Source organism: Urocampus carinirostris, chromosome 11, assembly GCF_059441175.1.
Source record: "Urocampus carinirostris isolate Australia breed hairy pipefish chromosome 11, RoL_Ucar_1.0, whole genome shotgun sequence".
Lineage (NCBI taxonomy): Eukaryota > Metazoa > Chordata > Actinopteri > Syngnathiformes > Syngnathidae > Urocampus > Urocampus carinirostris.
In genome coordinates this window covers 9,730,953-9,747,994 of record NC_142359.1, presented here as the reverse complement: position 1 = coordinate 9,747,994, position 17,042 = coordinate 9,730,953, and the positions used below count along the sequence as shown (strand labels likewise).

General features: G+C 39.8%; 1 protein-coding gene across 1 annotated transcript in view; it reads right to left on the bottom strand.

The window, feature by feature from the left end:
* Window positions 1–13,848: 13,848 nt before the first annotated feature.
* Window positions 13,849–17,042, bottom strand: part of dhx15 (DEAH (Asp-Glu-Ala-His) box helicase 15) — a 36,110-nt gene continuing 32,916 nt past the window's right edge. The window contains 4 exon segments of the mRNA XM_088347371.1: window positions 13,849–13,921; window positions 15,212–15,299; window positions 15,361–15,483; window positions 16,973–17,041. Coding sequence (XP_088203497.1) covers window positions 13,849–13,921; window positions 15,212–15,299; window positions 15,361–15,483; window positions 16,973–17,041 — 353 coding nt within the window.

Below are 17,042 nucleotides of genomic sequence, written 5' to 3'. Positions count from 1 at the left end.
TTTTTATCTCTTGTTTCTCACGCTATCTCCCCCTCTCTCTTTTTCTTTCTTTGTCCCGCCCTCTCTCCTTTTCCCTCCCTCTTGCTCTTCTTTCTTTATCTCTCTTTCTTTCTCTTTAATCTACTAGTCCGGCCCCCGACAGAATGTTTGTTCTATCGTGTGGCCCGCGAGTTAAAACGAGTTTGACACCCCTGATTAATAGGATCCAGCCCTACTGTGGACATAATTTGTGTTAAAATTGACCCCAAACTTTGAACTCTACAATTTTACCTCCAAGTGTTTCTAAAGATTACACATTGATTGTTTGTAGTTGCATGAAGAATAGGATATACAGTGGTTCCCTCATCCACTGTTGAGAAGTTTATTTTGTTTTGAATATTTGACACCTGTAAAGAAGATTACAGAGGATGCCAGATCATTAAAATACCTCACTGTTGTTTGTTGTTGAGTCTTAGGTTCTATTTAAATCATTGTCACTATTACCCAATCATGTTGCTGTTTTTTGACACCCACACGCTTTAGGGTGGATGTACTGTTAGTAATGTAAAGTATTTAATAAAAAGAAAGGGCTATGGGAGGACCTACTAGAACAGGCTGGAATGAGGGCTGGGTCCTCTCCTGTTCAAAAGCCAATGAGGTCTTCTCTTTATTTTGAGTGTCAACGAAACTATAAACTTACCAACGGTGCGTTATGCAGATTTTTGAACACGAGAACTGCCTTTTTCCTGGGCATTGATTAGAGCAATTAAAATGACATGTTTACATGAACCTTGGTCTCATGACAAATAACCACAGTACAAAAAGTATTTATTTTTATTTATTATTTATTTATTTATTTTTATTTATTTATTTATTTATGACGCAAACCCAGAGCAAACCAGCAGTTTATATGATGTCAATCAATAGCAGACAGGAATAGCAGACAGGAATCTGTAACCAAGTTTGAATTCGATTTATCTTTTGACAATGTGATATAAACTTGTTAAAGTGGAATAGCTATGGAAAACAGTGTTAAGAGGGACTGAAGAAAAACGAGTAATCCTAGAGCAAAAACAAAGGAATGCGGGTATACAAGGTCAGAGTGTATTATTAAGTGCAACCTACTGGTCAAAAATGTCAATAATTTAAAAATGCATAAAAATACTATCATGTAAATGTGGCTTTTTATCAAATATTTGTATGTTGAGAAATTAGTTTTTACTAATTTACATAAAAACCTCAACTAAAAGGAGCAAACATAATTTTACCAATAATATATTAGACATAATGTTGCTGCTTACGGGTATTAGAAACCACCAAACAAACACTGGAGAAAATAATGAGAACTACAATGGTGAGTTTTGTCTACTTTAAGTCTTAGTAATAAGTATTCATCCATCGAGTCAAGTCATGTTTATTGGTATAGCCCTTATTCACAAGGAGTCTCAAATGGCTGCACAGACCACAGATTATTACACCATCCCCTGATCCAAAACCTGCATGAGAGCAAGGAAAAACTCAAAAACCTCAACATTAGGAAAATGAAGAAACCTTGAAAAGGAACCACACATGAGGTAATCCTTTCTAGCACACATTATCAGTTGCACTACCACAAAATGACATATAGTGGCCAATTAATACACACTGTCCCATTAAGGAGTTATCACTTTGGCTCCATTTGAAATGATCAATGCTTTCTACATTTTACCTTGTGGCTTGAATTATAACTTTAAAAGGGGGAAAGGTAAAAGTTAGTATTTGCGAAAAAGTAGCTAAAGTCAAATTATTTATTTGCAAAGCCCTTAATCACAGAGTGTCTTGGCGTTGAAGAGACCGCCATTATAACATCCCCTGATCTGAAAGCAACATAAGGGCAAGACAAAAACTCAAAACAACACAAAAACTTGAGACAAAAAGTCCAATTGTTGGCAACGACAAGCTTCCAATTTCAACTATATGAGTCTGATAATGTTAGGAGTCCTTTCGCCTTACCTCACTCACAGGGTTGGGTAGGGTTACTTTAACTGGATTACTTCCAATTACTTTTGGATTACTCCAATACCGAATATGCTAATAAAAGACAAAAGAAACTAAATATGAATAAAATGAGTAAATTTTGTGCAGGCTTGTGGAGTAGCGGAATACAATGAACGGCAAAAATGATGTTGGCAAGCTGTTTGGATTGATTTTCATTTTGTTTCTGTTGCATGTTCGTTTTGCTGGAGATCAAAGAGATCAAAGCCGGGAGAGAAAGCTTACCACGTGTTGTGAGTCATCATTTTATTCCTATTTAGTTTATTTTGTCTTTTATTAGCATATTTGGTATTGGAGTAATCCAAAAGTAATTGAAAGTAATCCAGTTAAAGTAACCCTACCCAACCCTGCTCACTCAGAGAAATTATTTGGAAAAAAAGTGGTAAAATAATAAGGCAAGTTGCAAGTTGACATTTTAAGAATATTGTGTGTACGAGAGCGAAGGTGGCAAAGTCTCATTAAGTCTCCTACCTCAACGGCTTCCCCTAGTGAAGCTATCCGAAGTAGCGTCGCTTCGACAACCGAGGCGGGTCCTTTCACCAGAGAGCCCGTCGAACTCCGGTTCCTTTCGGGCAAGAGATTCTTCAACCCTCGGTTCTGGCACGGTGCTGCCGAGCGGTACCGCGCGGATGACAGCTACTAGCCCTGCTAGCTTACTTTGTCACATGGTTTCCCTCTTTTTTAAAAAACGTCAAATGTAAATTTATTTGGGGGATTATTTTATTTATTTATTATGTGTTTTTTTTATTCCTGGTATATTTTAACCGGAATGTAAAAAAAGAAAACCTTTAAAAATGAAAAATATAAAATAAAACTTTAGGGATTGTTTTTGTGTATTTAAAACTTTCTTTCATTTAAGTTTTGTTTCGAGATTTTCTTATATTTACTCTATTTCCAGAACAGTTTAAATGTAATAATAATAGTAAGTTCATTTTATTTAAAAAAAAGTTTCAATTATTATTTTTCATATAACATTATTTCATATTGATTTGACTTTGATTGTTTTCTGAAGATTTCCAGTACATTTTAGATGTAATAGTAATAATAATCACAATAATCATAATAATAATCATCACATCCATCCATCCATTATCGTCAGTAGGGTCGCGGGGGTGCTGGAGCCCAGCCCAGCTATCTTCAGGCAGTGGGCAGGGGGACACCCTGAACTGGTTGCCAGCCAGTAGAAGGGCACACAGAGACAGACAAACCACTCGCTCATTCACACCTAAAGACAATTTAGACCGGCCAATGAACCTGACATGCATGTTTTTGGAATTTGGGAGAAAACCGTAGTACCTGGAGGAAACCCACGCAAGCAAGAGGAGAACATGCAAACCCTGCACAGGAAGGCTGATAGCTGGGTTTGATCCCATGACCTCAGAACCGTAATGCTGTACTCATATCTTAGATGAATTCGCATGTGTTTTGTTTGTATTTTTATTGCGTTTTGAGGATTTTTTAATTTAGTATATTCCCAGTATGTTCTAACTGTCATAATTATTTAGAGTTGAAAATCTATTTGTTTAAGGGCTATTTTTCATGGTTAAATTAAAATCATCCATCCGTCCATTTTGTGCACTGCTTTTATCCTCACTAGGATGTTCAAATGTTTTATACCAACTCATGTTGGGTTTATTTGTTTTATATTAGTTTTGTTTTGATTTTTCTTTTCAATGAACTCCGTTGCCAGTATATTTTAACAGAAGTAAAATTAATGAAATAATTCTAAGGACTATATTCATATTCAAATACATCATATTAATTCACGTTTGTTTTATTTTTTACATACATTTTGTTTTTATTATTATATTCTTCTTTAATTTACTCTATTTCAAGTATATTGAATTGGGGTAAAAAAAACTGTAAAAAAGAAAGAATAGTATCATTTTAAAAAGAAATGTAAAGGAGCTGTACGTAATTTGGAACTTTTTTACTCACTGCTGCCATCTCATGGGTCATGTCATCATTGCAACCTCAATAAGCTCTATTATGCATTTCTTGGACGCAATAGGATAAAATCTTCTTCTTTTATCTGAGCATTTGGACTGTGCTTAAAGCAGGCCTTCTCTTACTTTCACCACTTTTAAGCTAGAGCAACAAAACTGGGGGAAAAAACGTGGGGTCATCGATATCCAGCACTCTCCCTATGACCCATTCCTCCTACCAAATATGTTCCTCCCCGAACAGCTTTGCTAAAAGTAAGCTAAAAGCAGATAGGGGCAATGGAAAATAAAGCATAAAGGCTCTTTGAACTTAGTCAGGCATTGTTGAAATCTACTTAATAGAGTCGATATTTAAATTTCAACTTCGTTAAGCAGACTTCAAATGAGGCACCCTCTTTCAATGACTGCTTTTGTAGATCCAAATAAAGAGAAAAAATTCCCCCTTCTCTGTCATGATTACAGTACTGATTTGCATCACCTGTGCCCATTCATTTGGCGCTAGCCAATGCGGACTATCTGATTGGTTCCCTGTCCCTTTTTAAGCCCAGTCCTTTCACTCTCCGGTTGTCAGTCCGTCAGCGAACCTCTGTTGTTACAAGGCAAGCATTTTTGACCCTGACTACCGCCTGTCCCATTTTTTCACCCGTTTCTCCACCTATCCGTTCCTGATCTTCGCGTTTGTCTCCGGCTAGGACCCGTTTTTGATCCTGACCACGTCTGCTCTCCCGTCCCGGCTTACGACCCATTTTTGATCCCGACCACGTTTTTGCTCTCCTGTACCGGCTATCGACCTGGTTTTCCGTCCCTGACATTGCCATCTCCCGCCACTTCCGTATTCGGATCATGAGAGCAACTTGCTTCCCGCATCCAGCGAGCACCAGATCGCTGGCACTGCCATTCCTATTTCTATTCAATAAACGTGTGGTTATCGCTACGCATTCGGGTCCTGATTCCGTTCTGTTCTTGACATTCTCAAATGTATTCAATATTGAGAATGCATTCAGATTGTGCAGTTTAATGCAGAAATAGTACTGTATATTCAACTTTTTTTGTAAAAAACAAAACAAAAGAACAGCTAAACAGAAACAACTTGAAGTACTGTAACCCTACATGGCCTTTAAAATAGCCACATACCAGAAGAAATACATACCCAAAATATTAACAAAACATGTTTTTAAACAACTATATTTATGTGTTCATCATGTAGATGGTTAAGATTATTATACCAGTAAAAAACTGTTACAGTACCTTCAACCAGCGCTTTAATGGCAGACACATCATTTTAATATTTTGTAATGATTTCATTCTTTTACTCACAGGTGTCAAACAGGCAGCCCGCGGGCAAGATCCGGCCCGCTAAGGGAATGAATCCGGCCCGCGAGACAACACTCAGAGAAGCGCAAGAGAAAAACAAGCTGCAGGTTGAAATATGTCAACTTGATGTTGCCAAAGCCAGGTCTCTCTCTCTCTCTCTCTCTCTCTCTCTCTCTCTCTCTCTCTCTCTCACACCCCTTTTCTCCCACTCTGTCTCTGTCTGTCTCATTCACTTTCTGTGTCTCTCTTTTTCTCTTTCTTTGTTGCTCTTTGTCTCTTTCTCTCTCTGTGTCTTTTAACCTGTTTTTGCTCTAACTTCCTTTTTTCCTTTTCTCTCTTTTCTCTTTCTCTCTTCACACCCTTCGCTCGTTCTTTTCTCTTTTCTCTCCTTCTATCTTTCTATTTGTCTTTGGATTTCTTTCTTCCTCTCCCTTTCTTTTCCCCCTCTCTCATGACTTTTTATCTCTTGTTTCTCACGCTCTCTCCCTCTCTTTTTCTTTCTTTGTCCTGCCCTCTCTCCTTTTCCCTCCCTCTTTCTCTTATTTCTTTATCTCTTTTTCTTTATTTTTAATCTACTAGTCCGGCCCCCGACAGAATGTTTGTTCTATCGTGTGGCCCCCGAGTTAAAATGAGTTTGACACCCCTGCTTTAACTCGATTGTTGTTGTCACTGTTTCCTTTTCCTTACCCCTCATCAATTACTTTTTTGGACCGATTATAATGGGCACGAAAAGTAAATAAAACAGACAAAATCTCATTAAAACGTGATGTGGTCCCTCTAAAACACAATGAAAGGCAATGATTGACTGAACAGTAAGGAGAGATCGAGCAGGGCATTATCGCCACCTTCTGTTAAGGAGTGTAAATGATCCTCGGTTTATTTTGCCAAGGGCACAGAAAAAGGGTCTGCGGGTCCTGACCCACCAGTTGAGAAACAATGCTTTAAAGCGTAGTATCTTTGTATCGGTTTGAAAATGAGAAAATTGAGCATCTCTAAAATGCTACGCTACGGTCAGGCATGTCAGTTGTGAAGCAAGGGAAGCGTCACCTCCACCTGCCGCAGTGAAACCTTATCTTTCTCACCGCCGCAGAGATTAATTTAAAGATAGCCGAGTCATGCCGCACGCTTTTCCACCGCGTCAGGGGAAGGGCCAAGGTGGCGAGTCAACCACACGGCTCAGCTCATTTGTGTTCTTTTTCCCCGAGCCGCTTCGGTTTCTGCCCGGTCGCGTGCCGAAGCATCTCCCCGAATAAAATCAATGGCCGTTAGTTGAAGCTGGGATGTGGGGTCGGAGTTCATCAGGGGAAAAAAATGTCGGTTACCGCTCGCTAAAGAAATGGGACATTGTTAAAGGGGCTATTATTTCAAATTACCGTAATTCCTGGACTACAGAGCGCACATGGGCGAAACAAATTCCACCCAAGCAACCCCAAAAACTATAGCATTTCTAAAACTCATCTCATCTCATCTCATTAGCTGCACCGCTTATCCTCAGTAGGGTCGCGGGGGTGCTGGAGCCCATCCCAGCAATCATCGGGCAGTGGGCAGGGGACACCGTGAACTGGTTGCCAGCCAATCGCAGGGCACACAGGGACAGACAACTCGCTCGCTCATTCACACCTAGGGACAATTTGGACCGGCCAATCCACCTGAAATGCATGTCTTTGGAATGTGGGAGGAAACCGGAGTGCCCGGAGCAAACCCACGCAAGCACGGGGAGAACATACAAACTCCACACAGGAAGTCCGGTAGCTGGATTTGAACCCACACAGGAGGTTCCCAAGACCTTAGAACCTGCCCCATTTCTAAAACTGTCTTTTATTTAAGAGTTGAGTGCTATTTAAGAGTCTGTGGTATCTTTATAAAGTTTAAAATTAAATATTTTCTCTATTAACAATGCCCACAGCGCTTTTTTTTTTTCTTTTTTTTTCACCGCACCTATCTGCTCTGATTTTACTTTTAGCTTTGGTGTTCCGGCCACAAAGCGCAATACCCTGAAGTGAAGGAGGGGAGGGTGGAGATCTGGGGTAGCAGTCGCCCAGGAGGAAGAGCACTCGTCTTGGGACCAAGAGGTTGCAGGTTTGATTCCTGGCATCAAATGTTGGGCAATGGGTAGGTAGGTACCCTTGCTATCGGTGTGTAAGTGTGAGTGTGAACGGGTATGTGTGAAACACATTGGGAGGTCTTTAGTCACTTGAAAAGCACTATATAAACTCAGACCATTTATCATATACCGTATTACAAGTGTGGCCATGGTTCTCTTTAATTGAAGGATGAAAATGGTGAAAATAAGAAAAGGACTTTTTCAAATACAGTTCATATGGCAACTAAAACAACAACAAAAATGAAAGGAAGTCTTGAGCGCTTCTAAGAATTGTAAATGCTTGCACAGCCAACAAAAGGAGCTGCACTACTGATTTCAGCCAGAAGATGGCGTCAGCAAGTAGAATATTTGTCAAGGTTAAAACTTGATATTGTAGTAGAAAAAGGAAAAGAAAACACTCTGAGTAGGAAATTTAGGTTTTTGATAGCCCCTTCCATCGGAGGTCCGTGCTTCCAGGATCGGCTCAAGAAGGAACACACCCTTCCTCTAGCAGAAGGCTCATTTATTGGAAAACACAAGAATGAATGAATGAAAACCTTATTTCGAACGTTATAAAATAAAAACAAGACAAAAACAATGAATCAACGACAAAAAAAAATGTGAACATAACATGTTCGAAAAGGGGCAGCACGGCAGCGCGTGTTCAGCACAGTTCTGAGGTCATAAGATCGAACCGCCTGTGTGGAGTTTGCATGTTCTCCTCGTGCTTGCGTGGGTTTTCCTCCCACATTCTAAAGACATGCATGTCAGGTTATTTGGCCGGTCCAAATTGTCCCTAAGTGTGAATTAGTGAGCGAATTGTCTGTCCCTTTGTGCCCTGCGACTGTCTGATAACCAGTTCAGGGTGTCCCCTGCCCACTGCCCGAAGATTACTGGGATGGGCTCCAGCACCCCCGCGACTTTATTGATTATAAGCGGTGCAGATAATGGATGGATGTTCGAAAAGGGGTAGTAAGAAGCAAACACTTAAGAATGAAACTACCCATCTGATTGCTTTATATGAACTGTTGGCTTTTTTTTTATTGGCGGTTTCTGCGATGATGGACCAAATTGCATTCACTTGTCATCGTTCCTCGTGGATTCAAGTACAGGACAATTCTAAGGTATTAACTGAGGACTGGAGTTGTAGGTGCAATTGTCCAAATGTTGCGAGCACGTTGTAAATATTGAATGAACAGGGTTGGGTAGAGTTACTTTAACTTGATTACTTTCAATTACTTTTGGATTACTCCAATACCAAATATGCTAATAAAAGACAAAAGAAACTAAATATGGATAAAATTACTAAATTGTATGCAGGCTTGGGGAGTAACGGAATACATGGAACGGCACAAATGATGTTGGCAAGCTGTTTGGATTTATTTTCATTTTGTTTCTGTCGCATTTTATGTTCGTTTTGACGGAGATCAAAGAGATCAAAGCCAGGAGAGAAAGCTTACCACGTGTTGTGAGTCATAATTTTATTCACATTTAGTTTCTTTTGTCTTTTATTAGCATATTTGGTATTGGAGTAATCCAAAAGTAATTGAAAGTGATCAAGTTAAAGTAACCTTACCCAACCCTGTGAATGGAGTACCTACTGTTAAACCTCCTGTTTTGCTCCTGTAACGCATTACCATATATGGATAACGTTGGCCAAAACATGGGCTGATTTATCATTAAAGAAATATTTCAGAGGTCACTGCAGTCTTTTGTATGCTTGCTGGTTTTTTTTAAGTATTGCTTAGCTATTTACACAAAAAGATCTTTCTGGTCCGCACCAGTTCTTAGCCAGTTGCTAGGCACCGGCCAAAGAAACCGGCTCGGATGTCCGAAATCGCCACCGACACCCCAACAAACAAAAATAAAGAATAAGTCGCATTGTAATGTAAGCCGCAGTGTTCATAAGCAGTGCCTTGTAATCTGGAATAGACAGCATTTCAAATTACCATACAAATTCAAACATGGCAATATTGGGGAGAGGAAGAACAGCAGGTGGGCGGATGCATGGACTTCCCAGCCCGCTGAGGGGTTCTGCAATTAAAGTTCCCTGCCCTCAGTCATCAAATGATGATGAAGCGCCGACCCTCCTGGATGGAACCTGGGGGTGGTGGCGGATTGGGAGGCGCCGTTTTTAAACACTTTGCAGGTCCAGATGGAGTAAACATCACAGAGCTTGGGCTGGTGGATTTCGATGTTGGCTGATAATACGAAACAATACAGAATACAGGGCCTGCAAGGACTATAAAGCACTGTGGGAAACCCTGACTCGATGGTTTATTGCTAGGAAAGAATAATATACAGGGTGTCAATAAAGCTGTGGGGAACAGTACATTTCACACCTAGGCCTTATTTTTAGAACTGGAGTAAACCGTGAATATATAGTCTGTAGTTTGCAATAGTCTTTTATCTGTGCAGCCCTTTGAGACTCTTTGTGATTAAGGGCTATACAAATAAACATTTCTGGATCTGAACAATACCTGTGTAAACATTTTTAAAACAAATCTCTCCCCATATAAGTGTCGCGTAATATGTAACATATTTTCAGTTGCAGGAAGTTTACCACGTTTTCAGCATGGTTCATAACAATTGAGGCAATTGAGACAAAATCTTTGCACCAATAGACATTTCATACAGCTATTTTTAGGTGTAGCATGCACCTGTCCTGTTGGGTAAGGCCTGTAGAAGACGTCCATAGGACAATTCCATACAAACTAATGCCAGCTGCTGTTAATCATGAGGGAGGAAATCGAATGGCAACGCAAAGCCACCAGAGAGTATGGTCATATTCAAGCAGACTTCTTGTGTAACATCGCAACAATTTCAAGCATTTGCAATCACTTTACCTAAAAAAAATCAACCAGTTCTCAAACCTTGAAAACACAGCATTAAAATGCAAGTATTTTTAAGGATTTCAAGCACTTTTAAAACTAATGCCAGCTGCTGTTAATCATGAGGGAGGAAATTGAATGGCAAGGCAAAGCCACCAGAGAGCAGGGTCATATTCAAGCAGACTTCTTGTGAAAAATCGCAACAATTTCAAGCATTTGCAATCACTTCACCTAAAAAAAATCAAGCAGTTTTCAAACCTTGAAAACACAGCATTAAAATGCGAGTATTTTTAAGGATTTCAAGCACTTTTAAGAACCAAAAATTTCCCACGGGCCGTAATTAGCCCTCCGGCTGCGAGTTTGGGACCCCTGATCTTGAGGTTTTGTATGCTTTTTAATACACGGAGAAGGAAAAACCTTTTGTGTGCATGACTCAGTTCAAAACACAAGTTGGCTGGGCAACGATTTTCATTTATAATTATAGCAGCCAGAATCAATGGGAAGAATCGAGCCTGAAAAAGTGTTCTTACCTCAGGATCAATTCCATATAATTTCCAGATCAGTGCCGACTAATGGCCTTTCTATTGGCTTCTCCCGAGGAGAGGGTGGCGCTGACCCTTTTTTTCTTGCTTTGTTGCAGTCAAAGCACCATCCAATTTTTTGGAATAAAGCAAACATTTTAAAAAAGAGCACACACTAAGCTCCGTAATTTGCACATTGAAAGGCTTTCATATGGTCATTTTGAGTCATGGAAACGGTTTTAGTGTGGACCCAAATGCAGGAACAAACAAAAGACTTACAAAAATGTCAAAACCAGAAACAGGAAACAAAGACCAAATCTGGAAATGTCAGTGGAACGGAAATGAACCAACCCACTGTACTGCCTGATATTTGGGGACTGTTGTAGGGAAATTGAACGATTTCTAATCAGTCATAATCAGGGTTGGGTAGAGTTACTTTAACTTGATTACTTTCAATGACTTTTGGATTACTCCAATACCAAATATGCTAATAAAAGAGGAAAGAAACTAAATATGAATAAAATGATGACTCACAACACGTGGTAAGCTTTCTTTCCAGGATTTGATCTCTTTGATCTCCGGCAAAACTAACATAAAATGCGACAGAAACAAAATGAAAATAAATGCAAACAGCTTGCCAACATCATTTTTGCCGTTCCATGTATTCCGTTACTCCCCAAGCCTGCACAAAATTGAGTAATTTTATACATATTTAATTTATTTTTTCTTTTATTAGCATATTTGGTATTGGAGTAATTTAAAAGTAATTGAAAGTAATCAAGTTAAAGTAATCCTACCCAACCCTGGTCATAATACAATGGACAAATATTTGAATCCAAAACTGTGTATTTAAAATGCTGTAATTTAGTTGTGATATGTATGATTATAACTTGAATGAAGATTTTTGTTTATAGTAACATTTTGTACAAAATTACATACTTCTATTTGAATTCTTATATGATACTGCCTGTGTTCTGCCTTTGAGAAACATATAGAGTGGAGCGCTCGTCTTGGGATCAAGAGGTCGCAGGTTCGATTCCCGGCTCCTCAGTGTTATATGTCGAAGTGTCCTTGGGCAAGACACTGAATCCCTAATGCCTCCAATAAGCAGGTAGGCTGACTCCCTATTGGTGTGTGAGTGTGTGTGCGAATGGGTAAGTGTGAGGCACATTGTAAAGTGCTTTAGGAGGTCTTCATTGACTTGAAAAGCGCTATATAAATGCAGACCATTTACCATTTTACCATTTTCAAGTGCCATCAAGTGGGTAACGTGTTAATTCAGGGTTCCTACAGGTTAAGGCAAGCTAAATTTAAGACTTTTTAAGACCAAGTCAACATAAAACCCACAATTGAATCATACATAACAAAAAAACACAAACATTTCAATACTTCGCGCCTCATACATATAACTCGGCACAGCTTTTAGCGAGGGCGACAGCCACTTCTCGTTAAATGTACATTTTCCCATGGTCCAATGTAAACGTCTCTGTCAAAAGTTACCATGTGTATTGTGGGTAGACCTAAGACATGCATCTGCTCTGAAAGGTCCGACTGAAACCACATCACCGTTTTGATAGTTCCGTTATTGTGGTCATACTTCGAATTTAAATTTGTGAATTATTAAAATAAACAATTCAGAAATGTTAGCTAATCTTTTTTAGTTCAAACAAATATATGTAACCGCGGTGTACCTGTCCCACCAAAGATCCACATTCACGCTGGACTGGATGATGAGGTTTTTATTACAGTTGCTGCAAATTAATGAGTCACAACACAACACGTGGTAAGCTTCTCTGCTGGCTTTGATCTCTATAAGGGGAATTAACATTTTTAGAAAATCAACCATCACAACACATGTTTACATCCATTTTAACAAGATACTTTTAACAAGAGATCGTATAGGGGCTTTTTTAATGTTTACAATGAATTCAACATATTTTTCTCTAGTCTGAATTTTAACCGACATCATCCTTTTTATATATATGAGAAAATAGAAATAATAACAATAATGAGTATAAAACGGGTACAATTTACCTGCAAATTAATGAGTCACAAAACAACACGCGGTAAGCTTCTCTGCTGGCTTTGATCTCTATAAGGGGAATTAGCATTTTAGCACAACATGCAACGTTCGGCTAAACTAACATAAAAGGTGACGGAAACAAAATGAAAATAAATCCAAACAGCTTGACAACATCAATCACATTACTGTGCATGTTGAGAGATTTGTCAGCTATGGTTTTAATGTTTAAAATCAACTTTTTTTGCGGAGCACCAAAAGATCTTACTGTTGGCAGCTCTTTGTAGATGCCAAAAACCCCCACATTCCTGTCGCAAAGTCTAAAGCCAAACCAAACTTTACCACATACCAGCAGGTGGCACTGTTGGACTCATCATTGCAGGACACTTATACAGAAACTATACAACATATTTCAGCAGGAATTTCAATAAAACAAAAGTTATTATTACACCCGTTACATATATATCTTATTAATGTGTTCACCATATTTTAAGGCTTTCAAAAATTGGATTCAAGACATTTTAATGCCAATTAAGGTCTTATTTTTAGATTAATGAATTAAATGCCTTTTAAGACTTTTCAACGACCTGCGGAAAGCCTGTTATTGTTTGTTGCTAAGATTAATTTCAGTGGTGAAACCAGATGCGATGTTAACTTATGTCGATGAAATACCTTATTTCTCTTATTTCCATTTCTCTTACTGTAGTTTCAATTCTGTGCACTTCGTAGTCCACTGCACCTTGCATACGAAAATTATATCACAAAATAATATTTTTCCTTGGGTGCGCCTTATAATCCAGTGCGCCTTATAATGTGGAGAATACAGTAATAAAAATTATGGAGAGCAAGTTATATGGTCTTTTTGCCTTTTGTCATCAGTATGCGTGTTCCCTCGGAGTGCCTCGCGACGTCTCGCAATTGAAAATACCAACAGCTACTTTTGTTTGACACCAAAATTTCTCGTAAAAGAGGTGAAAAGAAAAACAGGGGCGATGGTTTGACAGTCCTGCTTGATAAGGTAAAAACAGTTCTGGATGAAAAGCCAATCTGGGCGATGGGTTTTCTTGACTGGCAAATAACGGGTCCGCTTTTCTTTTCTTTACAACCTCTTGCCGTTGATGCATTACAACTGTCTTTTGGCTTCACATGCCGGGAACTTGCTCATCTTGTAATACCGAGGGGCCATTTCCATTAGCCTTCAAAAGAACCATGGGGTTAGTCCTAAAAGTAATGTTCATTCCACCAAATAAACAGATGGAATTACTGTGATTCATTGTTCATCATGGTTAGTGGGGACCAGAAGCCCCACAATATGTGAAAAGTTGACCTACCCACCATTTTTAACTTGTGTTCTAGTGGATCTCGCTTACAACCGGGGATAATGGATTGCAGCAACACGGACACTGTTTATTTTAGACGTAGAATATGTAAAAAAGGAACCACAACACATGACAAAAATACCTTTCTCAGCCCCCTCTCTCAGCAATACTCGACTGGGGATAATGGATTATGACCAAAACAGTGCAACTGATTTTAGTCAGAAAACAATGGCAGGATTAAGTCGCCGAAACAGAAAATAAAAGGTACTCTGTCAGCCCCTGCTCTCAGCAATACTCATCTAGGAAAAACGGATCGCAGATAAAGTTCCACCCGCGATGCACTGAGGCCACGAACGAAGAAGCCCGACATGGCAAAATGTTAGAGTACTATGTTCACTCCAGATTTTGTTCTGTTAACTGATAATTTAGCCAATTTTAAGTATTATTTTAATGGCTTTGTTGGTGATAGGAAGGAGTGGAGAGGTGTTGTGAAAGGAGAGTGGGATTGTGGACGCGTTCTTAAGGATGGGTTGGGCTACCCGTATGATGCGGCAGGGGTAAACCAGTGAAAGCTGTCGGGCCCTGCTGTTAAACAAAAGAGTGTGTTGTGTCACCCTAACCCGAGTGACATGGCCGCTTTCTGGTGTCCCATTTTATCTGGAGGGACGAAAGCATCACCAACTTAGGTGCTGAGGTGCCTAACTTGTTTGGGTGTTTGGGCAATTGGTTTGGCCATGGTCCCAAAAATTGTGTGTGTTTTTTTTCCCCCGTTTATTTTGTTTGTTATTGTATGTGTTTGTCTGGCTGTCGGTCACCCCTCTTGAGGGTTATGACCGAGGTAGATAGATAGATAGATAGATTTTAATGGTTAGCTTGTTTTTTCAAATTATTTTTTTCAGTTAACTGATCGTTTAAAATATAATCAGACATTACACTTGTCTTTGGTACTAAAACGATTGTGGAGCATTGATTTAGATCATTTATAGCAGTGGTTCCCAAAGTGGGCAATACCGCCCCCCTGGGGGGCAGTGGAAGAAGGCGGCGTTAGGAGGGCTGTAGGGGGGCGGCAGTCCTAAGTCGAAGTCAGAAGTTTGAACGTTCTGCGATTGTGACCGCAAAGCACTGCATTTTTTTCAAGGTTTTGTAGTGAGTGATAGAGTATGTTACCGTTTTGAGTTTTTAAAGCGCAAGCTGCAGGCGCAAGCTGTCCGATAGCTGAGAAAATTGTCGCAGTACCACCGCGACGACTGGTGGCCTGCCAAAGAAGGTGACAGGGTGAGAAGGCGGAATTGGACTAGGCGAGGGGGCTCACTCACCCTCTTGGAAGGCCTGGTCGACATTGAGAAGAGTCAGATGGTCTCCATCCAGGTGGCCTAGGCGCATTTTGGCATCATCTGCCGCTTTTTTGGCTTCAGGGGGTCGCATGAAGCACTGCAGAACTGAAAGCAGTATACAGCCCCCAACAAGCATTCTCCCCTGTCCTGAAATATTTTTGCACTCTTAAAACCGGTTGGTAAAAAATAAAACCATTTAGGCCATGAGTGGACTGATAAACGACTCCTCTTTTTCACCCTGGCCACCACCTCTTTGACCCTCTGACATACGCTCTAGATACAAAATCATAGACTAATAGGCTCATAGACAATTTCTTGCCCAGGGCTATTACTCTCCCAGACAAAAACACAAAACTGAAACAAATGTATAGCTTGCCTTTGTTTTGAAAAATATACATTCACATTTTATTTTTCAGCTCTTATTTTGGAAATATTTTCCTGCTAAAATCATGACACTATTTTTAATTGCACTATTGTTATGATGCACTTACATCTTAGGCAGGGTTGGGTAGGGTTACTTTAACTTGATTACTTTCAATTACTTTTGGATTACTCCAATACCAAATATACTAATAAAAGACGAAAAAAACTAAATATGAATACAATTATGACTCACAACACGTGGTAAGCTTTCTCTCCTGGCTTTGATCTCTTTGATCTCCGGCAAAACGAACATAAAATGCGACAGAAACAAAATGAAAATAAATCCAAACAGCTTGCCAACATCATTTTTGCCGTTCCATGTATTCCGTTACTCCCCAAGCCTGCACAAAATTTAGTCATTTTAATCATATTTAGTTTATTTTGTCTTTTATTAGCATATTTGGTATTGGAGTAATCCAAAAGTAATTGAAAGTAATCCAGTTAAAGTAACCCTACCCAACCCTGATCTTAGGTTAGTCTACAAGAACTACCTTGTAAACATTTACCTACCTGACATTCATATCATCTTTATCATGACACACATATGCTCTCTTGGACCCTGCTCTCAGCAAAACCCGACTGGGGATAATTGATTGTGGCCAAAACAGTGTAGTTAATTTTTGGCAGGCCACAATGGCATGCTTCAGCTACCCGAACCAAAAAAAGTACAATGCTGGCCCCGGTTCTCGGTTAAAATTGACTTGGGATATTGAATGGATCACAGCGATAACCTTGCATTTTCTTTGAGTGGGCTGAAACAACACCACCTCCGGAAAAGGGCCTGCTGCTGATTCACGCTGGCAGTTACATGGGGGTGAGTATAATGGATCGTGGCAGCTTGAGTGCAGTTAATTTTAGGCAGAAGTAACAGCAGCCAGGCCCGACAAATTCACTCGGCAGCTCCCCAATCACAGCAATGTGCAATCGGGGTAAATTCATCGCAGCCACAAATGTGCAGCAATAGTCGAGTGACTATATTGGATCGCGGCCCTACAGTGCAGTTCATTTTAATCAGACCTAAAGGGCACGCTTTGCAGTCCGAACCGGAAAAAAATCACTTTGCAATCGTGCATCCAGTACATAGGCAGCAAAGCTTGAATTTTGTTTGATATTTTGACAATTTTAAAGGAAACAAAGTTGTGAAGGATTACAGTAGTGAGCACGGACCAACTTGAGAGCATAGCGGTGATCGAGAGCGAATTGGCTGAGCAGCCCAAGTCGCAGCTTGCGACGAGCATCAC